The sequence below is a fragment of the Gnatocerus cornutus genome, chromosome 9, assembly GCF_029298725.1.
Source record: "Gnatocerus cornutus isolate USDA-ARS CGAHR chromosome 9, icGnaCorn1.1, whole genome shotgun sequence".
Lineage (NCBI taxonomy): Eukaryota > Metazoa > Arthropoda > Insecta > Coleoptera > Tenebrionidae > Gnatocerus > Gnatocerus cornutus.
This window is the reverse complement of record NC_142241.1, coordinates 837,428-855,298: the sequence shown is the minus strand read 5'-3', so window position 1 is coordinate 855,298 and position 17,871 is coordinate 837,428. Positions and strand designations below refer to the sequence as shown.

The window sequence follows — 17,871 nt, the reverse complement described above, 5'->3', positions numbered from 1 at the left end:
TCTAAAATTCTTACTTCTTGTTCTAAAACTCTATAAACTAATACACTAAATAAGCATTCTGAAGGTAGTAAATGTACCAAATGTGGTTGTTCTATATTTAAAACTGTCGAAGTTACGTAATTTTATAGACACATTTTGATTTTGAGTTAGTCCTCCATATGAAAAATTCTAAAATTCTTACTTCTAGTTCTAAAATTCTATAATTTAATACACTTTATAAGCATCTCCAAACTAGTAAATATACCAAATTCAAGTGTTCTAACTTTAAAATTGTCAAAGTTTCGGAATTTAAGGAAATTTGTGTTTGTTTTTCCAACATAGTATGAAAAAATTCTAAAATTCTTACTTCTTGTTCTAAAACTATATAAATTAATACACTAAATAAGCATTCTGAAAGTAGTAAATGTACCAAATTTGGTTGTTCTATGGTTAAAACTGTCGACGTTACGAAATTTAATAGACAAATTTTGATTTTGAGTTAGTCCTCCATATGAAAAATTCCAAAATTCTTACTTCTTACTCTAAAGTTCTATAATTTGATACACTAAATAACCATTCTGAAAGTGGTAAATGTACTAAATTTGGTTGTTCTATCTTTAAACCAGTCAAAGTTACCAAATTTTATAGACAAATTTTGATTTTGAGTTAGTCCTCCATATGAAAAATTCTAAAATTCCTACTTCTTGTTCTAAAACTCTATAATTTAATACACTTTATAAGCATCTCCAAACTAGTAAATATACCAAATTCAAGTGTTCTAACTTTAAAATCGTCAAAGTTTCGGAATTTAAGGAAATTTGTATTTGTTTTTCCAACATAGTATGAAAAAATTCTAAAATTCTTACTTCTTGTTCTAAAACTCTATAAACTAATACACTAAATAAGCATTCTGAAGGTAGTAAATGTACCAAATGTGGTTGTTCTATATTTAAAACTGTCGAAGTTACGAAATTTTATAGACACATTTTGATTTTGAGTTAGTCCTCCATATGAAAAATTTTAAAATTCTTACTTCTAGTTCTAAAATTCTATAATTTAATACACTTTATAAGCATCTCCAAACTAGTAAATATACCAAATTCAAGTGTTCTAACTTTAAAATTGTCAAAGTTTCGGAATTTAAGGAAATTTGTGTTTGTTTTTCCAACATAGTATACAAAAATTCTAAAATTCTTACTTCTTGTTCTAAAACTCTATAAATTAATTCACTAAATAAGCATTCTGAAAGTAGTAAATGTACCAAATTTGGTTGTTCTATATTTAAAACTGTCGAAGTTACGAAATTTTATAGACACATTTTGATTTTGAGTTAGTCCTCCATATGAAAAATTCTAAAATTCTTACTTCTTGTTCTAAAACTCTATAAATTAATACACTAAATAAGCATTCTGAAGGTAGTAAATGTACCAAATGTGGTTGTTCTATATTTAAAACTGTCGAAGTTACGAAATTTTATAGACACATTTTGATTTTGAGTTAGTCCTCCATATGAAAAATTCTAAAATTCTTACTTCTAGTTCTAAAATTCTATAATTTAATACACTTTATAAGCATCTCCAAACTAGTAAATATACCAAATTCAAGTGCTCTAACTTTAAAATTGTCAAAGTTTCGGAATTTAAGGAAATTTGTGTTTGTTTTTCCAACATAGTATAAAAAAATTCTAAAATTCTTACTTCTTGTTCTAAAACTCTATAAATTAATACACTAAATAAGCATTCTGAAAGTAGTAAATGTACCAAATGTGGTTGTTCTATATTTAAAACTGTCGAAGTTACGAAATTTTATAGACACATTTTGATTTTGAGTTAGTCCTCCATATGAAAAATTCTAAAATTCTTACTTCTAGTTCTAAAATTCTATAATTTAATACACTTTATAAGCATCTCCAAACTAGTAAATATACCAAATTCAAGTGCTCTAACTTTAAAATTGTCAAAGTTTCGGAATTTAAGGAAATTTGTGTTTGTTTTTCCAACATAGTATAAAAAAATTCTAAAATTCTTACTTCTTGTTCTAAAACTCTATAAATTAATACACTAAATAAGCATTCTGAAGGTAGTAAATGTACCAAATGTGGTTGTTCTATATTTAAAACTGTCGAAGTTACGAAATTTTATAGACACATTTTGATTTTGAGTTAGTCCTCCATATGAAAAATTCTAAAATTCTTACTTCTAGTTCTAAAATTCTATAATTTAATACACTTTATAAGCATCTCCAAACTAGCAAATATACCAAATTCAAGTGTTCTAACTTTAAAATTGTCAAAGTTTCGGAATTTAAGGAAATTTGTGTTTGTTTTTCCAACATAGTATGAAAAAATTCTAAAATTCTTACTTCTTGTTCTAAAACTCTATAAATTAATACACTAAATAAGCATTCTGAAGGTAGTAAATGTACCAAATGTGGTTGTTCTATATTTAAAACTGTCGAAGTTACGAAATTTTATAGACACATTTTGATTTTGAGTTAGTCCTCCATATGAAAAATTCTAAAATTCTTACTTCTAGTTCTAAAATTCTATAATTTAATACACTTTATAAGCATCTCCAAACTAGCAAATATACCAAATTCAAGTGTTCTAACTTTAAAATTGTCAAAGTTTCGGAATTTAAGGAAATTTGTGTTTGTTTTTCCAACATAGTATGAAAAAATTCTAAAATTCTTACTTCTTGTTCTAAAACTCTATAAATTAATACACTAAATAAGCATTCTGAAGGTAGTAAATGTACCAAATGTGGTTGTTCTATATTTAAAACTGTCGAAGTTACGTAATTTTATAGACACATTTTGATTTTGAGTTAGTCCTCCATATGAAAAATTCTAAAATTCTTACTTCTAGTTCTAAAATTCTATAATTTAATACACTTTATAAGCATCTCCAAACTAGTAAATATACCAAATTCAAGTGTTCTAACTTTAAAATTGTCAAAGTTTCGGAATTTAAGGAAATTTGTGTTTGTTTTTCCAACATAGTATGAAAAAATTCTAAAATTCTTACTTCTTGTTCTAAAACTATATAAATTAATACACTAAATAAGCATTCTGAAAGTAGTAAATGTACCAAATTTGGTTGTTCTATGGTTAAAACTGTCGACGTTACGAAATTTAATAGACAAATTTTGATTTTGAGTTAGTCCTCCATATGAAAAATTCCAAAATTCTTACTTCTTACTCTAAAGTTCTATAATTTGATACACTAAATAACCATTCTGAAAGTGGTAAATGTACTAAATTTGGTTGTTCTATCTTTAAACCAGTCAAAGTTACCAAATTTTATAGACAAATTTTGATTTTGAGTTAGTCCTCCATATGAAAAATTCTAAAATTCCTACTTCTTGTTCTAAAACTCTATAATTTAATACACTTTATAAGCATCTCCAAACTAGTAAATATACCAAATTCAAGTGTTCTAACTTTAAAATCGTCAAAGTTTCGGAATTTAAGGAAATTTGTTTTTGTTTTTCCAACATAGTATGAAAAAATTCTAAAATTCTTACTTCTTGTTCTAAAACTCTATAAATTAATACACTAAATAAGCATTCTGAAGGTAGTAAATGTACCAAATGTGGTTGTTCTATATTTAAAACTGTCGAAGTTACGAAATTTTATAGACACATTTTGATTTTGAGTTAGTCCTCCATATGAAAAATTCTAAAATTCTTACTTCTAGTTCTAAAATTCTATAATTTAATACACTTTATAAGCATCTCCAAACTAGCAAATATACCAAATTCAAGTGTTCTAACTTTAAAATTGTCAAAGTTTCGGAATTTAAGGAAATTTGTGTTTGTTTTTCCAACATAGTATGAAAAAATTCTAAAATTCTTACTTCTTGTTCTAAAACTCTATAAATTAATACACTAAATAAGCATTCTGAAGGTAGTAAATGTACCAAATGTGGTTGTTCTATATTTAAAACTGTCGAAGTTACGAAATTTTATAGACACATTTTGATTTTGAGTTAGTCCTCCATATGAAAAATTCTAAAATTCTTACTTCTAGTTCTAAAATTCTATAATTTAATACACTTTATAAGCATCTCCAAACTAGTAAATATACCAAATTCAAGTGTTCTAACTTTAAAATTGTCAAAGTTTCGGAATTTAAGGAAATTTGTGTTTGTTTTTCCAACATAGTATAAAAAAATTCTAAAATTCTTACTTCTTGTTCTAAAACTCTATAAATTAATACACTAAATAAGCATTCTGAAAGTAGTAAATGTACCAAATTTGGTTGTTCTATGTTTAAAACTGTCGACGTTACGAAATTTAATAGACAAATTTTGATTTTGAGTTAGTCCTCCATATGAAAAATTCCAAAATTCTTACTTCTAAATTTCTAAAGTTCTATAATTTGATACACTAAATAACCATTCTGAAAGTAGTAAATGTACTAAATTTGGTTGTTCTATCTTTAAACCAGTCAAAGTTACCAAATTTTATAGACAAATTTTGATTTTGAGTTAGTCCTCCATATGAAAAATTCTAAAATTCCTACTTCTTGTTCTAAAACTCTATAATTTAATACACTTTATAAGCATCTCCAAACTAGCAAATATACCAAATTCAAGTGTTCTAACTTTAAAATTGTCAAAGTTTCGGAATTTAAGGAAATTTGTGTTTGTTTTTCCAACATAGTATAAAAAAATTCTAAAATTCTTACTTCTTGTTCTAAAACTCTATAAATTAATTCACTAAATAAGCATTCTGAAGGTAGTAAATGTACCAAATGTGGTTGTTCTATATTTAAAACTGTCGAAGTTACGAAATTTTATAGACACATTTTGATTTTGAGTTAGTCCTCCATATGAAAAATTCTAAAATTCTTACTTCCAGTTCTAAAATTCTATAATTTAATACACTTTATAAGCATCTCCAAACTAGTAAATATACCACATTCAAGTGTTCTAACTTTAAAATTGTCAAAGTTTCGGAATTTAAGGAAATTTGTGTTTGTTTTTCCAACATAGTATAAAAAAATTCTAAAATTCTTACTTCTTGTTCTAAAACTCTATAAATTAATTCACTAAATAAGCATTCTGAAGGTAGTAAATGTACCAAATGTGGTTGTTCTATATTTAAAACTGTCGAAGTTACGAAATTTTATAGACACATTTTGATTTTGAGTTAGTCCTCCATATGAAAAATTCTAAAATTCTTACTTCCAGTTCTAAAATTCTATAATTTAATACACTTTATAAGCATCTCCAAACTAGTAAATATACCACATTCAAGTGTTCTAACTTTAAAATTGTCAAAGTTTCGGAATTTAAGGAAATTTGTATTTGTTTTTCCAACATAGTATGAAAAAATTCTAAAATTCTTACTTCTTGTTCTAAAACTCTATAAACTAATACACTAAATAAGCATTCTGAAGGTAGTAAATGTACCAAATGTGGTTGTTCTATATTTAAAACTGTCGAAGTTACGTAATTTTATAGACACATTTTGATTTTGAGTTAGTCCTCCATATGAAAAATTCTAAAATTCTTACTTCTAGTTCTAAAATTCTATAATTTAATACACTTTATAAGCATCTCCAAACTAGTAAATATACCAAATTCAAGTGTTCTAACTTTAAAATTGTCAAAGTTTCGGAATTTAAGGAAATTTGTGTTTGTTTTTCCAACATAGTATGAAAAAATTCTAAAATTCTTACTTCTTGTTCTAAAACTATATAAATTAATACACTAAATAAGCATTCTGAAAGTAGTAAATGTACCAAATTTGGTTGTTCTATGGTTAAAACTGTCGACGTTACGAAATTTAATAGACAAATTTTGATTTTGAGTTAGTCCTCCATATGAAAAATTCCAAAATTCTTACTTCTTACTCTAAAGTTCTATAATTTGATACACTAAATAACCATTCTGAAAGTAGTAAATGTACTAAATTTGGTTGTTCTATCTTTAAACCAGTCAAAGTTACCAAATTTTATAGACAAATTTTGATTTTGAGTTAGTCCTCCATATGAAAAATTCTAAAATTCCTACTTCTTGTTCTAAAACTCTATAATTTAATACACTTTATAAGCATCTCCAAACTAGTAAATATACCAAATTCAAGTGTTCTAACTTTAAAATTGTCAAAGTTTCGGAATTTAAGGAAATTTGTATTTGTTTTTCCAACATAGTATGAAAAAATTCTAAAATTCTTACTTCTTGTTCTAAAACTCTATAAACTAATACACTAAATAAGCATTCTGAAGGTAGTAAATGTACCAAATGTGGTTGTTCTATATTTAAAACTGTCGAAGTTACGTAATTTTATAGACACATTTTGATTTTGAGTTAGTCCTCCATATGAAAAATTCTAAAATTCTTACTTCTAGTTCTAAAATTCTATAATTTAATACACTTTATAAGCATCTCCAAACTAGTAAATATACCAAATTCAAGTGTTCTAACTTTAAAATTGTCAAAGTTTCGGAATTTAAGGAAATTTGTGTTTGTTTTTCCAACATAGTATGAAAAAATTCTAAAATTCTTACTTCTTGTTCTAAAACTATATAAATTAATACACTAAATAAGCATTCTGAAAGTAGTAAATGTACCAAATTTGGTTGTTCTATGGTTAAAACTGTCGACGTTACGAAATTTAATAGACAAATTTTGATTTTGAGTTAGTCCTCCATATGAAAAATTCCAAAATTCTTACTTCTTACTCTAAAGTTCTATAATTTGATACACTAAATAACCATTCTGAAAGTAGTAAATGTACTAAATTTGGTTGTTCTATCTTTAAACCAGTCAAAGTTACCAAATTTTATAGACAAATTTTGATTTTGAGTTAGTCCTCCATATGAAAAATTCTAAAATTCCTACTTCTTGTTCTAAAACTCTATAATTTAATACACTTTATAAGCATCTCCAAACTAGTAAATATACCAAATTCAAGTGTTCTAACTTTAAAATTGTCAAAGTTTCGGAATTTAAGGAAATTTGTATTTGTTTTTCCAACATAGTATGAAAAAATTCTAAAATTCTTACTTCTTGTTCTAAAACTCTATAAACTAATACACTAAATAAGCATTCTGAAGGTAGTAAATGTACCAAATGTGGTTGTTCTATATTTAAAACTGTCGAAGTTACGAAATTTTATAGACACATTTTGATTTTGAGTTAGTCCTCCATATGAAAAATTCTAAAATTCTTACTTCTAGTTCTAAAATTCTATAATTTAATACACTTTATAAGCATCTCCAAACTAGCAAATATACCAAATTCAAGTGCTCTAACTTTAAAATTGTCAAAGTTTCGGAATTTAAGGAAATTTGTGTTTGTTTTTCCAACATAGTATAAAAAAATTCTAAAATTCTTACTTCTTGTTCTAAAACTCTATAAATTAATACACTAAATAAGCATTCTGAAGGTAGTAAATGTACCAAATGTGGTTGTTCTATATTTAAAACTGTCGAAGTTACGAAATTTTATAGACACATTTTGATTTTGAGTTAGTCCTCCATATGAAAAATTCTAAAATTCTTACTTCTAGTTCTAAAATTCTATAATTTAATACACTTTATAAGCATCTCCAAACTAGCAAATATACCAAATTCAAGTGTTCTAACTTTAAAATTGTCAAAGTTTCGGAATTTAAGGAAATTTGTGTTTGTTTTTCCAACATAGTATGAAAAAATTCTAAAATTCTTACTTCTTGTTCTAAAACTCTATAAATTAATACACTAAATAAGCATTCTGAAGGTAGTAAATGTACCAAATGTGGTTGTTCTATATTTAAAACTGTCGAAGTTACGAAATTTTATAGACACATTTTGATTTTGAGTTAGTCCTCCATATGAAAAATTCTAAAATTCTTACTTCTAGTTCTAAAATTCTATAATTTAATACACTTTATAAGCATCTCCAAACTAGCAAATATACCAAATTCAAGTGTTCTAACTTTAAAATTGTCAAAGTTTCGGAATTTAAGGAAATTTGTGTTTGTTTTTCCAACATAGTATGAAAAAATTCTAAAATTCTTACTTCTTGTTCTAAAACTCTATAAATTAATACACTAAATAAGCATTCTGAAGGTAGTAAATGTACCAAATGTGGTTGTTCTATATTTAAAACTGTCGAAGTTACGTAATTTTATAGACACATTTTGATTTTGAGTTAGTCCTCCATATGAAAAATTCTAAAATTCTTACTTCTAGTTCTAAAATTCTATAATTTAATACACTTTATAAGCATCTCCAAACTAGTAAATATACCAAATTCAAGTGTTCTAACTTTAAAATTGTCAAAGTTTCGGAATTTAAGGAAATTTGTGTTTGTTTTTCCAACATAGTATGAAAAAATTCTAAAATTCTTACTTCTTGTTCTAAAACTATATAAATTAATACACTAAATAAGCATTCTGAAAGTAGTAAATGTACCAAATTTGGTTGTTCTATGGTTAAAACTGTCGACGTTACGAAATTTAATAGACAAATTTTGATTTTGAGTTAGTCCTCCATATGAAAAATTCCAAAATTCTTACTTCTTACTCTAAAGTTCTATAATTTGATACACTAAATAACCATTCTGAAAGTAGTAAATGTACTAAATTTGGTTGTTCTATCTTTAAACCAGTCAAAGTTACCAAATTTTATAGACAAATTTTGATTTTGAGTTAGTCCTCCATATGAAAAATTCTAAAATTCCTACTTCTTGTTCTAAAACTCTATAATTTAATACACTTTATAAGCATCTCCAAACTAGTAAATATACCAAATTCAAGTGTTCTAACTTTAAAATTGTCAAAGTTTCGGAATTTAAGGAAATTTGTATTTGTTTTTCCAACATAGTATGAAAAAATTCTAAAATTCTTACTTCTTGTTCTAAAACTCTATAAACTAATACACTAAATAAGCATTCTGAAGGTAGTAAATGTACCAAATGTGGTTGTTCTATATTTAAAACTGTCGAAGTTACGTAATTTTATAGACACATTTTGATTTTGAGTTAGTCCTCCATATGAAAAATTCTAAAATTCTTACTTCTAGTTCTAAAATTCTATAATTTAATACACTTTATAAGCATCTCCAAACTAGTAAATATACCAAATTCAAGTGTTCTAACTTTAAAATTGTCAAAGTTTCGGAATTTAAGGAAATTTGTGTTTGTTTTTCCAACATAGTATGAAAAAATTCTAAAATTCTTACTTCTTGTTCTAAAACTATATAAATTAATACACTAAATAAGCATTCTGAAAGTAGTAAATGTACCAAATTTGGTTGTTCTATGGTTAAAACTGTCGACGTTACGAAATTTAATAGACAAATTTTGATTTTGAGTTAGTCCTCCATATGAAAAATTCCAAAATTCTTACTTCTTACTCTAAAGTTCTATAATTTGATACACTAAATAACCATTCTGAAAGTAGTAAATGTACTAAATTTGGTTGTTCTATCTTTAAACCAGTCAAAGTTACCAAATTTTATAGACAAATTTTGATTTTGAGTTAGTCCTCCATATGAAAAATTCTAAAATTCCTACTTCTTGTTCTAAAACTCTATAATTTAATACACTTTATAAGCATCTCCAAACTAGTAAATATACCAAATTCAAGTGTTCTAACTTTAAAATTGTCAAAGTTTCGGAATTTAAGGAAATTTGTATTTGTTTTTCCAACATAGTATGAAAAAATTCTAAAATTCTTACTTCTTGTTCTAAAACTCTATAAACTAATACACTAAATAAGCATTCTGAAGGTAGTAAATGTACCAAATGTGGTTGTTCTATATTTAAAACTGTCGAAGTTACGAAATTTTATAGACACATTTTGATTTTGAGTTAGTCCTCCATATGAAAAATTTTAAAATTCTTACTTCTAGTTCTAAAATTCTATAATTTAATACACTTTATAAGCATCTCCAAACTAGTAAATATACCAAATTCAAGTGTTCTAACTTTAAAATTGTCAAAGTTTCGGAATTTAAGGAAATTTGTGTTTGTTTTTCCAACATAGTATACAAAAATTCTAAAATTCTTACTTCTTGTTCTAAAACTCTATAAATTAATTCACTAAATAAGCATTCTGAAAGTAGTAAATGTACCAAATTTGGTTGTTCTATATTTAAAACTGTCGAAGTTACGAAATTTTATAGACACATTTTGATTTTGAGTTAGTCCTCCATATGAAAAATTCTAAAATTCTTACTTCTTGTTCTAAAACTCTATAAATTAATACACTAAATAAGCATTCTGAAGGTAGTAAATGTACCAAATGTGGTTGTTCTATATTTAAAACTGTCGAAGTTACGAAATTTTATAGACACATTTTGATTTTGAGTTAGTCCTCCATATGAAAAATTCTAAAATTCTTACTTCTAGTTCTAAAATTCTATAATTTAATACACTTTATAAGCATCTCCAAACTAGTAAATATACCAAATTCAAGTGCTCTAACTTTAAAATTGTCAAAGTTTCGGAATTTAAGGAAATTTGTGTTTGTTTTTCCAACATAGTATAAAAAAATTCTAAAATTCTTACTTCTTGTTCTAAAACTCTATAAATTAATACACTAAATAAGCATTCTGAAAGTAGTAAATGTACCAAATTTGGTTGTTCTATGTTTAAAACTGTCGACGTTACGAAATTTAATAGACAAATTTTGATTTTGAGTTAGTCCTCCATATGAAAAATTCCAAAATTCTTACCTCTAAATTTCTAAAGTTCTATAATTTGATACACTAAATAACCATTCTGAAAGTAGTAAATGTACTAAATTTGGTTGTTCTATCTTTAAACCAGTCAAAGTTACCAAATTTTATAGACAAATTTTGATTTTGAGTTAGTCCTCCATATGAAAAATTCTAAAATTCCTACTTCTTGTTCTAAAACTCTATAATTTAATACACTTTATAAGCATCTCCAAACTAGTAAATATACCAAATTCAAGTGTTCTAACTTTAAAATTGTCAAAGTTTCGGAATTTAAGGAAATTTGTATTTGTTTTTCCAACATAGTATAAAAAAATTCTAAAATTCTTACTTCTTGTTCTAAAACTCTATAAACTAATACACTAAATAAGCATTCTGAAGGTAGTAAATGTACCAAATGTGGTTGTTCTATATTTAAAACTGTCGAAGTTACGAAATTTTATAGACACATTTTGATTTTGAGTTAGTCCTCCATATGAAAAATTTTAAAATTCTTACTTCTAGTTCTAAAATTCTATAATTTAATACACTTTATAAGCATCTCCAAACTAGTAAATATACCAAATTCAAGTGTTCTAACTTTAAAATTGTCAAAGTTTCGGAATTTAAGGAAATTTGTGTTTGTTTTTCCAACATAGTATGAAAAAATTCTAAAATTCTTACTTCTTGTTCTAAAACTATATAAATTAATACACTAAATAAGCATTCTGAAAGTAGTAAATGTACCAAATTTGGTTGTTCTATGGTTAAAACTGTCGACGTTACGAAATTTAATAGACAAATTTTGATTTTGAGTTAGTCCTCCATATGAAAAATTCCAAAATTCTTACTTCTTACTCTAAAGTTCTATAATTTGATACACTAAATAACCATTCTGAAAGTAGTAAATGTACTAAATTTGGTTGTTCTATCTTTAAACCAGTCAAAGTTACCAAATTTTATAGACAAATTTTGATTTTGAGTTAGTCCTCCATATGAAAAATTCTAAAATTCCTACTTCTTGTTCTAAAACTCTATAATTTAATACACTTTATAAGCATCTCCAAACTAGTAAATATACCAAATTCAAGTGTTCTAACTTTAAAATTGTCAAAGTTTCGGAATTTAAGGAAATTTGTGTTTGTTTTTCCAACATAGTATAAAAAAAAATTAAAATTCTTACTTCTTGTTCTAAAACTCTATAAATTAATTCACTCAATAAGCATCCTGAAAGTAGTGAATGTGCCAAATTTGGTTGTTCTATCTTTAAAACTGTCGATGTGACGAAATTCTATAGACAAATTTGATTTTGAGTTCGTCCTCCATATGAAAAATTCCAAAATTCTTATTTTTTGTTCTATAATTGTATAATTTAATACACTTAATAAGCATCTCTAAACTAGTAAACATACCACATTTAAGTGTTCTAACTTTAAAATTGTCTAAGTTTCGGAATTTAAGGAAATTTGTGTTTGTTTTTCAAACATAATATAAAAAAATTCTAAAATTCTTACTTCTTGTTCTAAAACTCTATAAATTAATACACTAAATAAGCATCCTGACAGTAGTGAATGTGCCAAATTTGGTTGTTCTATCTTTAAAACTGTCGAAGTGGCGAAATTTTATAGACAAATTTGATTTTGAGTTAGTCCTCCATATGAAAAATTCCAAAATTCTTACTTCTTGTTGTAAAGTTCTATAATTTGATATACTAAATAACCATTCTGAAAGTAGTAAATGAACTAAACTTGGTTGTCCTATCTTCAAAACAGTCGAAGTGACGAAATTTTATAGACAAATTTTGATTTTGAGTTGGTTCTCCATATGAAAAATTCTAAAATTCAACAATTTAATACACTTAATAACCATCTCCAAACTAATAAATATACCAAATTTTATTGTTCTAACTTTAAAACCGCCAAAGTTTTGGAATTTAAGGAATTTTCAATTTGTCCTTCCTATACAGGGTGTCCCAGAACTCGCGCCCCAGAGAGCAAGGGAGGGTGCCGACAGCAATACAGATGGTAAATTTCAAAACAAAAATTGACTAAGTTTAATAGTATTCGAGAACTGATACAAAGTTAACAACCAATCCCAAAAGCTTAATCGAGAAGTGGAGTAAATGGCCATTCCAATTTCCTAGGCAACGGGAGTCTAATGCTTAACTAACCAATGGATGATAGTATGTGTCCATAGTTACCAATTTTCAAATTCTGTTCGGCTTCGGGATTGGCTACAGTTTTTTTGTCTTATCTCGGTTATTTTTTGAGTTAAAAAATTATGGTTTCAAAATTTTGGTTCAGAATTGTTGCCTCCATAAACCCTTTCTCTCTGGGGCGCGAGTTCTGGGACACCTGTATATAAAAAAATTCTAAAATTCTTACTTCTCGTTCTAACATTCTATAATTTAATACACTTTATAAGCATCTCCAAACTAGTAAATATATCAAATTAAAATGTTCTGACTTTAAAATTGTCAAAGTTTCGGAATTTAAGGAAATTTGTTTGTTTTTCCAACATAGTATAAAAAAAATTTAAAATTCTTACTTCTTGTTCTAAAACTCTATAAATTAATTCACTAAGTAAGCATCCTGAAAGTAGTGAATGTGCCAAATTTGGTTGTTCTATGTTTAAAACTGTCGAAGTTACGAAACTTTATAGACACATTTTGATTTTGAGTTAGTCCTCCATATGAAAAATTCCAAAATTCTTACTTCTTGTTCTAAAGTTCTATAATTTGATACACTCAATAACCATTCTGAAAGTAGTACATGTACCAAATTTAGTTGTTCGAACTTTAAAACTGTCAAAGTTACGAAATTTAAAAGACAGATTTTAATTTTGAGTTAGTCCTGCATATGATTAATAATTATAAAAGAAATTGTCTCACTCGAAGAAGTAGACTGTACTTGAAGTTTGGATATTCCTTCTCACATCTGTCACATCTGTACATTTTGTTATCTATTTCTATGACCTTTTTGTTGCAGTCATCAGAAGGACAGGCTTTATAAACCGCATTCTCGGAAATAACAATGAGGATTGTCGCCAAAGTTCGAAAATACTGCAAGCCATCCAAATTCCGGATTTCTTGCAAGTTGATCCATCGCGATGGCACTCTTTTCTGTTGTGTGAAACTGCAGTACTGTCCTCTAGTGGTGAACCACTCTTTAAGTTCTCTACTGCCTTCATTGTCGGGGTCAACTTTCAGATGACTGTTCATTCCAATGGACAATTGTTTCGCGCCACCAAACTCTCCAACTCTTACTCCTCTGAGAAGAAGAACCGGATGTTCGGAACCGTTGAAGTTTTCAGCTTGGGCTCCCCACAATGTCAAATTGATCTGAAAAATCAAGTCAGTTTATAAAAATAGCAAGTCTTACGTACGGTTGTTTCTGATTGGTCCACTAACACGACGTCACGTTTGAGAAGATCCTCATTGGTTCGTCTTGACGTCACGTTTTGTAGCTCTGATGAGTTTAGACAAACGGCTATGACGTCGATGATGGTGTTTACATCCATTTTGATGACATCGGAAAGGTTTGTGAAGTTGTACTCCACTTGAGGAATGTCTTCATTGTCGTTGGTTTGTTGAAGAACACTTCTTTCACATATCTTAATTTCGTAGTCATGTTTTAGAGAATTGAAGTTTTTTTTCGCGGGAATCACGTCACAGTTACTCAAATAGTAAACTTTGTCCACCTCCACGGCATTGAAGAACTTTTCCGCCACGTTATTGAATGCCACACATCTTATTTCTCCACTGCTATCAATGAGATCAAAGTTAAAAACTTTTATGTTTCTTCCTGGCCGACGAGAATTCTTCATCTCGGATTTATTGGTTACTCTAGCTTTAATCATCCATTTTTTTCTATAAGGGTTAAGTCCTTCTATCGGGGTTATGTTTTTACTTTTTGATTCCGCTGAAGGGGTCACCTGTGCGTTCTCTTTTAACATTTCTTCGTTAAGTACTTTAGGATTCCCAATTCTACCTCCAACTAAAGAACCAGATAGCAAAGTCTCGAGGTTTAAAACCACAAGAATTTTTGTGCCTGATGGTATACTGGTCATTCTGTACTCTTTTAGTCTGACCACCGAAAATTCTTCAATTTGTACAGTGGGGTCAGCAACAAAAACCACTGTACCTGAGGAGTACTTTCCATCAGAAAGCACAAGTCTGTAGCGATGTTTGTCGGAATTCTCTTGTATAAGTTTGAAACCGATAATTTGTAGAATTGGTTCGAGGATTTCTTCGTTCTTCATGATGGGCTGAAACAATTTATTTCAATTTACAAGGTAGATACGGCTAAAATTTAAAATTTTTATTAAAGAACAGTCCAAGAATGATTTGTTTAATTCTGTAATATTGCTTTCTCTTTCATATTCAGAGTAATGAGTGAATAGGAATGTAAAAACAAGGTGTGTTCAAAGACAATCAATGTAGAGAAAATAAACGGAGGATCTAAAGAAAAATCGGATGGAATCTAGAAAATGTAAGTAAGAAAAACTTGAAATAAAACTCTGGGAATCTGTAAAGTTACAGAAAATTCAAATACTTCTCAGGATTTATAAAAACTAAATACAATTTGAGGAAAAATTCAAAGAATATCTAGAGGTTCTAAAAAAAAGTCAAAATTTAGAGACTCTAAACAGAATCTACAAAAACTCTAAAAAACTTTAAAGAAAAACCTAAACAGACTCAAGATGATCTAAGAAAATATTCAAAGAGAATTTCTACACTTGAAATTGGAAACTAACTTGATAAAACAGCATTTTTTCTTCAAATTTTGAATACAATTTGCATTAGATCTAAAATGACAACTGAGATATTTTTAACACATTTATATTGAAGAAATATTAAATTAGCACTTGATTTTATAAACCTTCACAATTAACTAAAAATTAAATTTTTAAATCGTCGTGACGCCAAAACTATCGGTGATAAAAAAACTCTTTTTTGCGTAAGTTTCTAGTGTTTTGTGAGCGTAAACAAATTTTCAAAATTTTATCTTTGAAATTTAAGACGATTTTGGGGGTGAACACAAATGTTGCCGGACCCTGTAAAAAAAAGCAAACATAATCTACAAATAAAGAAAAATGTCAAAAACTCAAAAAATCTACAAAAACTGTAGAGAACTTTAAAGAAAAAACCTAAACGGGCTCAAACAGATTTAAGAAACATTCAAAGAAAATTTATATGCACAATCTAGAGAAAATTTAGATATAAACCAGAGAAAAATCGATAACAATTTTACGGAATTGGAACAAAAATCTAGGATCATCTAAGGAGCACTAGACCAAATCTAAAGATCTACATGTAAACAAACTGGAAATTCTAAAATTCAGCATAAGAAATAAATTAAGAAAGAAATTATAGACTGTGGACTAGCCAGGGGAAATCTAAACATGATTTCGGAAAAAAAGTGTGGTGGAGAAGTGACGTAATTTCTAAAAACTGCCGTGTCTTATCGTTTAAAAGATACAAAACAAAAAACATTGAAAAAACTTTCAAATAATTAGAATCAACCTAATGGGACTTAAATTTGATAAGAGTACTTATAGGATAATCCGAAAATGCAAATGAGACTTTTGTGTTAATTTTTTCCAAACAAAAATTGATTTTAAATTGTCAAAATGCTTTAATAAACATGTACAAGGTGTTTAAATAATAAATGTTTCTAGCATCAAGGGTGGCTATGAAATGTCAAAGAAATTTGCCGCTCATTACAAATATGGGTTTCAATTTGTCAGCTGACATTTGCAGTTAACCTCAAACATGAAGTAAAGTAAGTTTTGAGAAATAAACTGTTCCAGTTGTGGTTTAAAGCCAGAAAATCGAAAACTTGGGCACACAAAACCTTAACTAAAACGTCATTGAAGTAAGTAACATTATAAATAATTTTCAAGATAGTTAAGCGGCAAAATAGTGTACGTCAGGAATTTCAAAGCCACGCTTGATGCTAGAAACATTTATAAACACCTTGTATAAGGGAGCAGTTTAGGAAAAAAAAGCTTATTTAAAAAAAAGAAATTTTAAATTTTGCGGCGGAGTGTACAATATTCCAATTATGCATCATTATTATGCATTTGGTTATAAAAGAAGCAGGATAGGTAAAGTTTGCCACTATTTTCTCAATTTTGATTTAAAAAAGCATATAAAATAGCACTTTCTTGAGATATTGAGCGGTATTCCTCAGCTAATTTGGCAACACTGTGACTAGTATGTATAAACGTTGACTTTAAGTCTGTTTGAGTCTCTTGGCCATCTAAGCATTTCCACCGAACTCCTCAAGCACACATGTTAAATCTGGGAACATCGAGTAAAAAAAATCAATATTTTACTCAATTTTAACAATTACATCGATTTCCAATACTTCGATTTTAAAAAATAGTAAATTAAAAACTCAATATAGCATATTTTACTGTGAAAAACAAAAATAAGTAAAATTCTTAAGTAATAAACAAAATAATAAGTAAATAAATTATAAAAAAATAACAAATTCGAGATTAATAAGAATATACAAAATTTTAAAATATACGTTGACAACCAACCAAACGAAATATGACCAAAATCAAGAGTGTAAAATAAAATACATACACCGAAACCGCAATCATCGAGTTTTAATGATAATGATACATCGAAAATAAAAATATTTGTATTAAAAATCGATGTTTTTTTGGCAAAATCGATATTAATAAAAAATCAATGTAAAAGTCCCAGATTTAATACATGTCGATGTCGCAGTAATCGTTTGCAGAATGTATGCAAGCCAATTCTAGGCTTTTGACAATTCTAGGCACACAACCTTTTTTCAAATTTAACATTTTTAATACCTAGTAGTACTGATGTTTTGTTTACTAAAATTGGTTGTATTCAATTTCCTAATAGTATTTATCTGTTTGTTTCAGCTAATTTTATCTGATGAAGTGAAATAAATAAAACCAAGTTTTTATGTTTTTTATGACCTGCCTTTATAAACTTGTCAAGTTTACCCATGACTTATGACACATTCTGATTAACACAGGCGTAAAACTGATACCGCTTCCTTTCCTCTATATGTATGAAACAAATTATTTTACTATTGTATTCAAGTTTGAGTGCATATTTTGCCCTCTGCTAAGAGTTTTAACGATTGGAACTTGTAAAAACACGACTAGTCTGCTTTAGATTAGACAAATGTGACCTGCGACTGTGTTATTAACCTATGTCTCTGTTGCAACGCAGGTTAAAATTATGCTGGC

At 27.3% G+C, this 17,871-nt stretch overlaps 1 protein-coding gene across 2 annotated transcripts in view; it reads right to left on the bottom strand.

Moving 5' to 3' along the window:
• The window catches only part of LOC148167668 (replication protein A 70 kDa DNA-binding subunit-like), a 45,997-nt gene that overhangs the window by 9,935 nt on the left and 18,191 nt on the right, over positions 1-17,871 (bottom strand). For both annotated transcript variants that reach the window (XM_088045834.1, XM_088045833.1), the window contains 2 exons: positions 14,017-14,898; positions 13,523-13,972 (listed from right to left, as the gene is read on the bottom strand). In XM_088045834.1, the coding sequence (XP_087901960.1) occupies positions 13,523-13,972; positions 14,017-14,892 (1,326 nt within the window). In that variant the 5' untranslated portion in view covers positions 14,893-14,898. The remainder of the gene's footprint in view (positions 1-13,522; positions 13,973-14,016; positions 14,899-17,871) is intronic.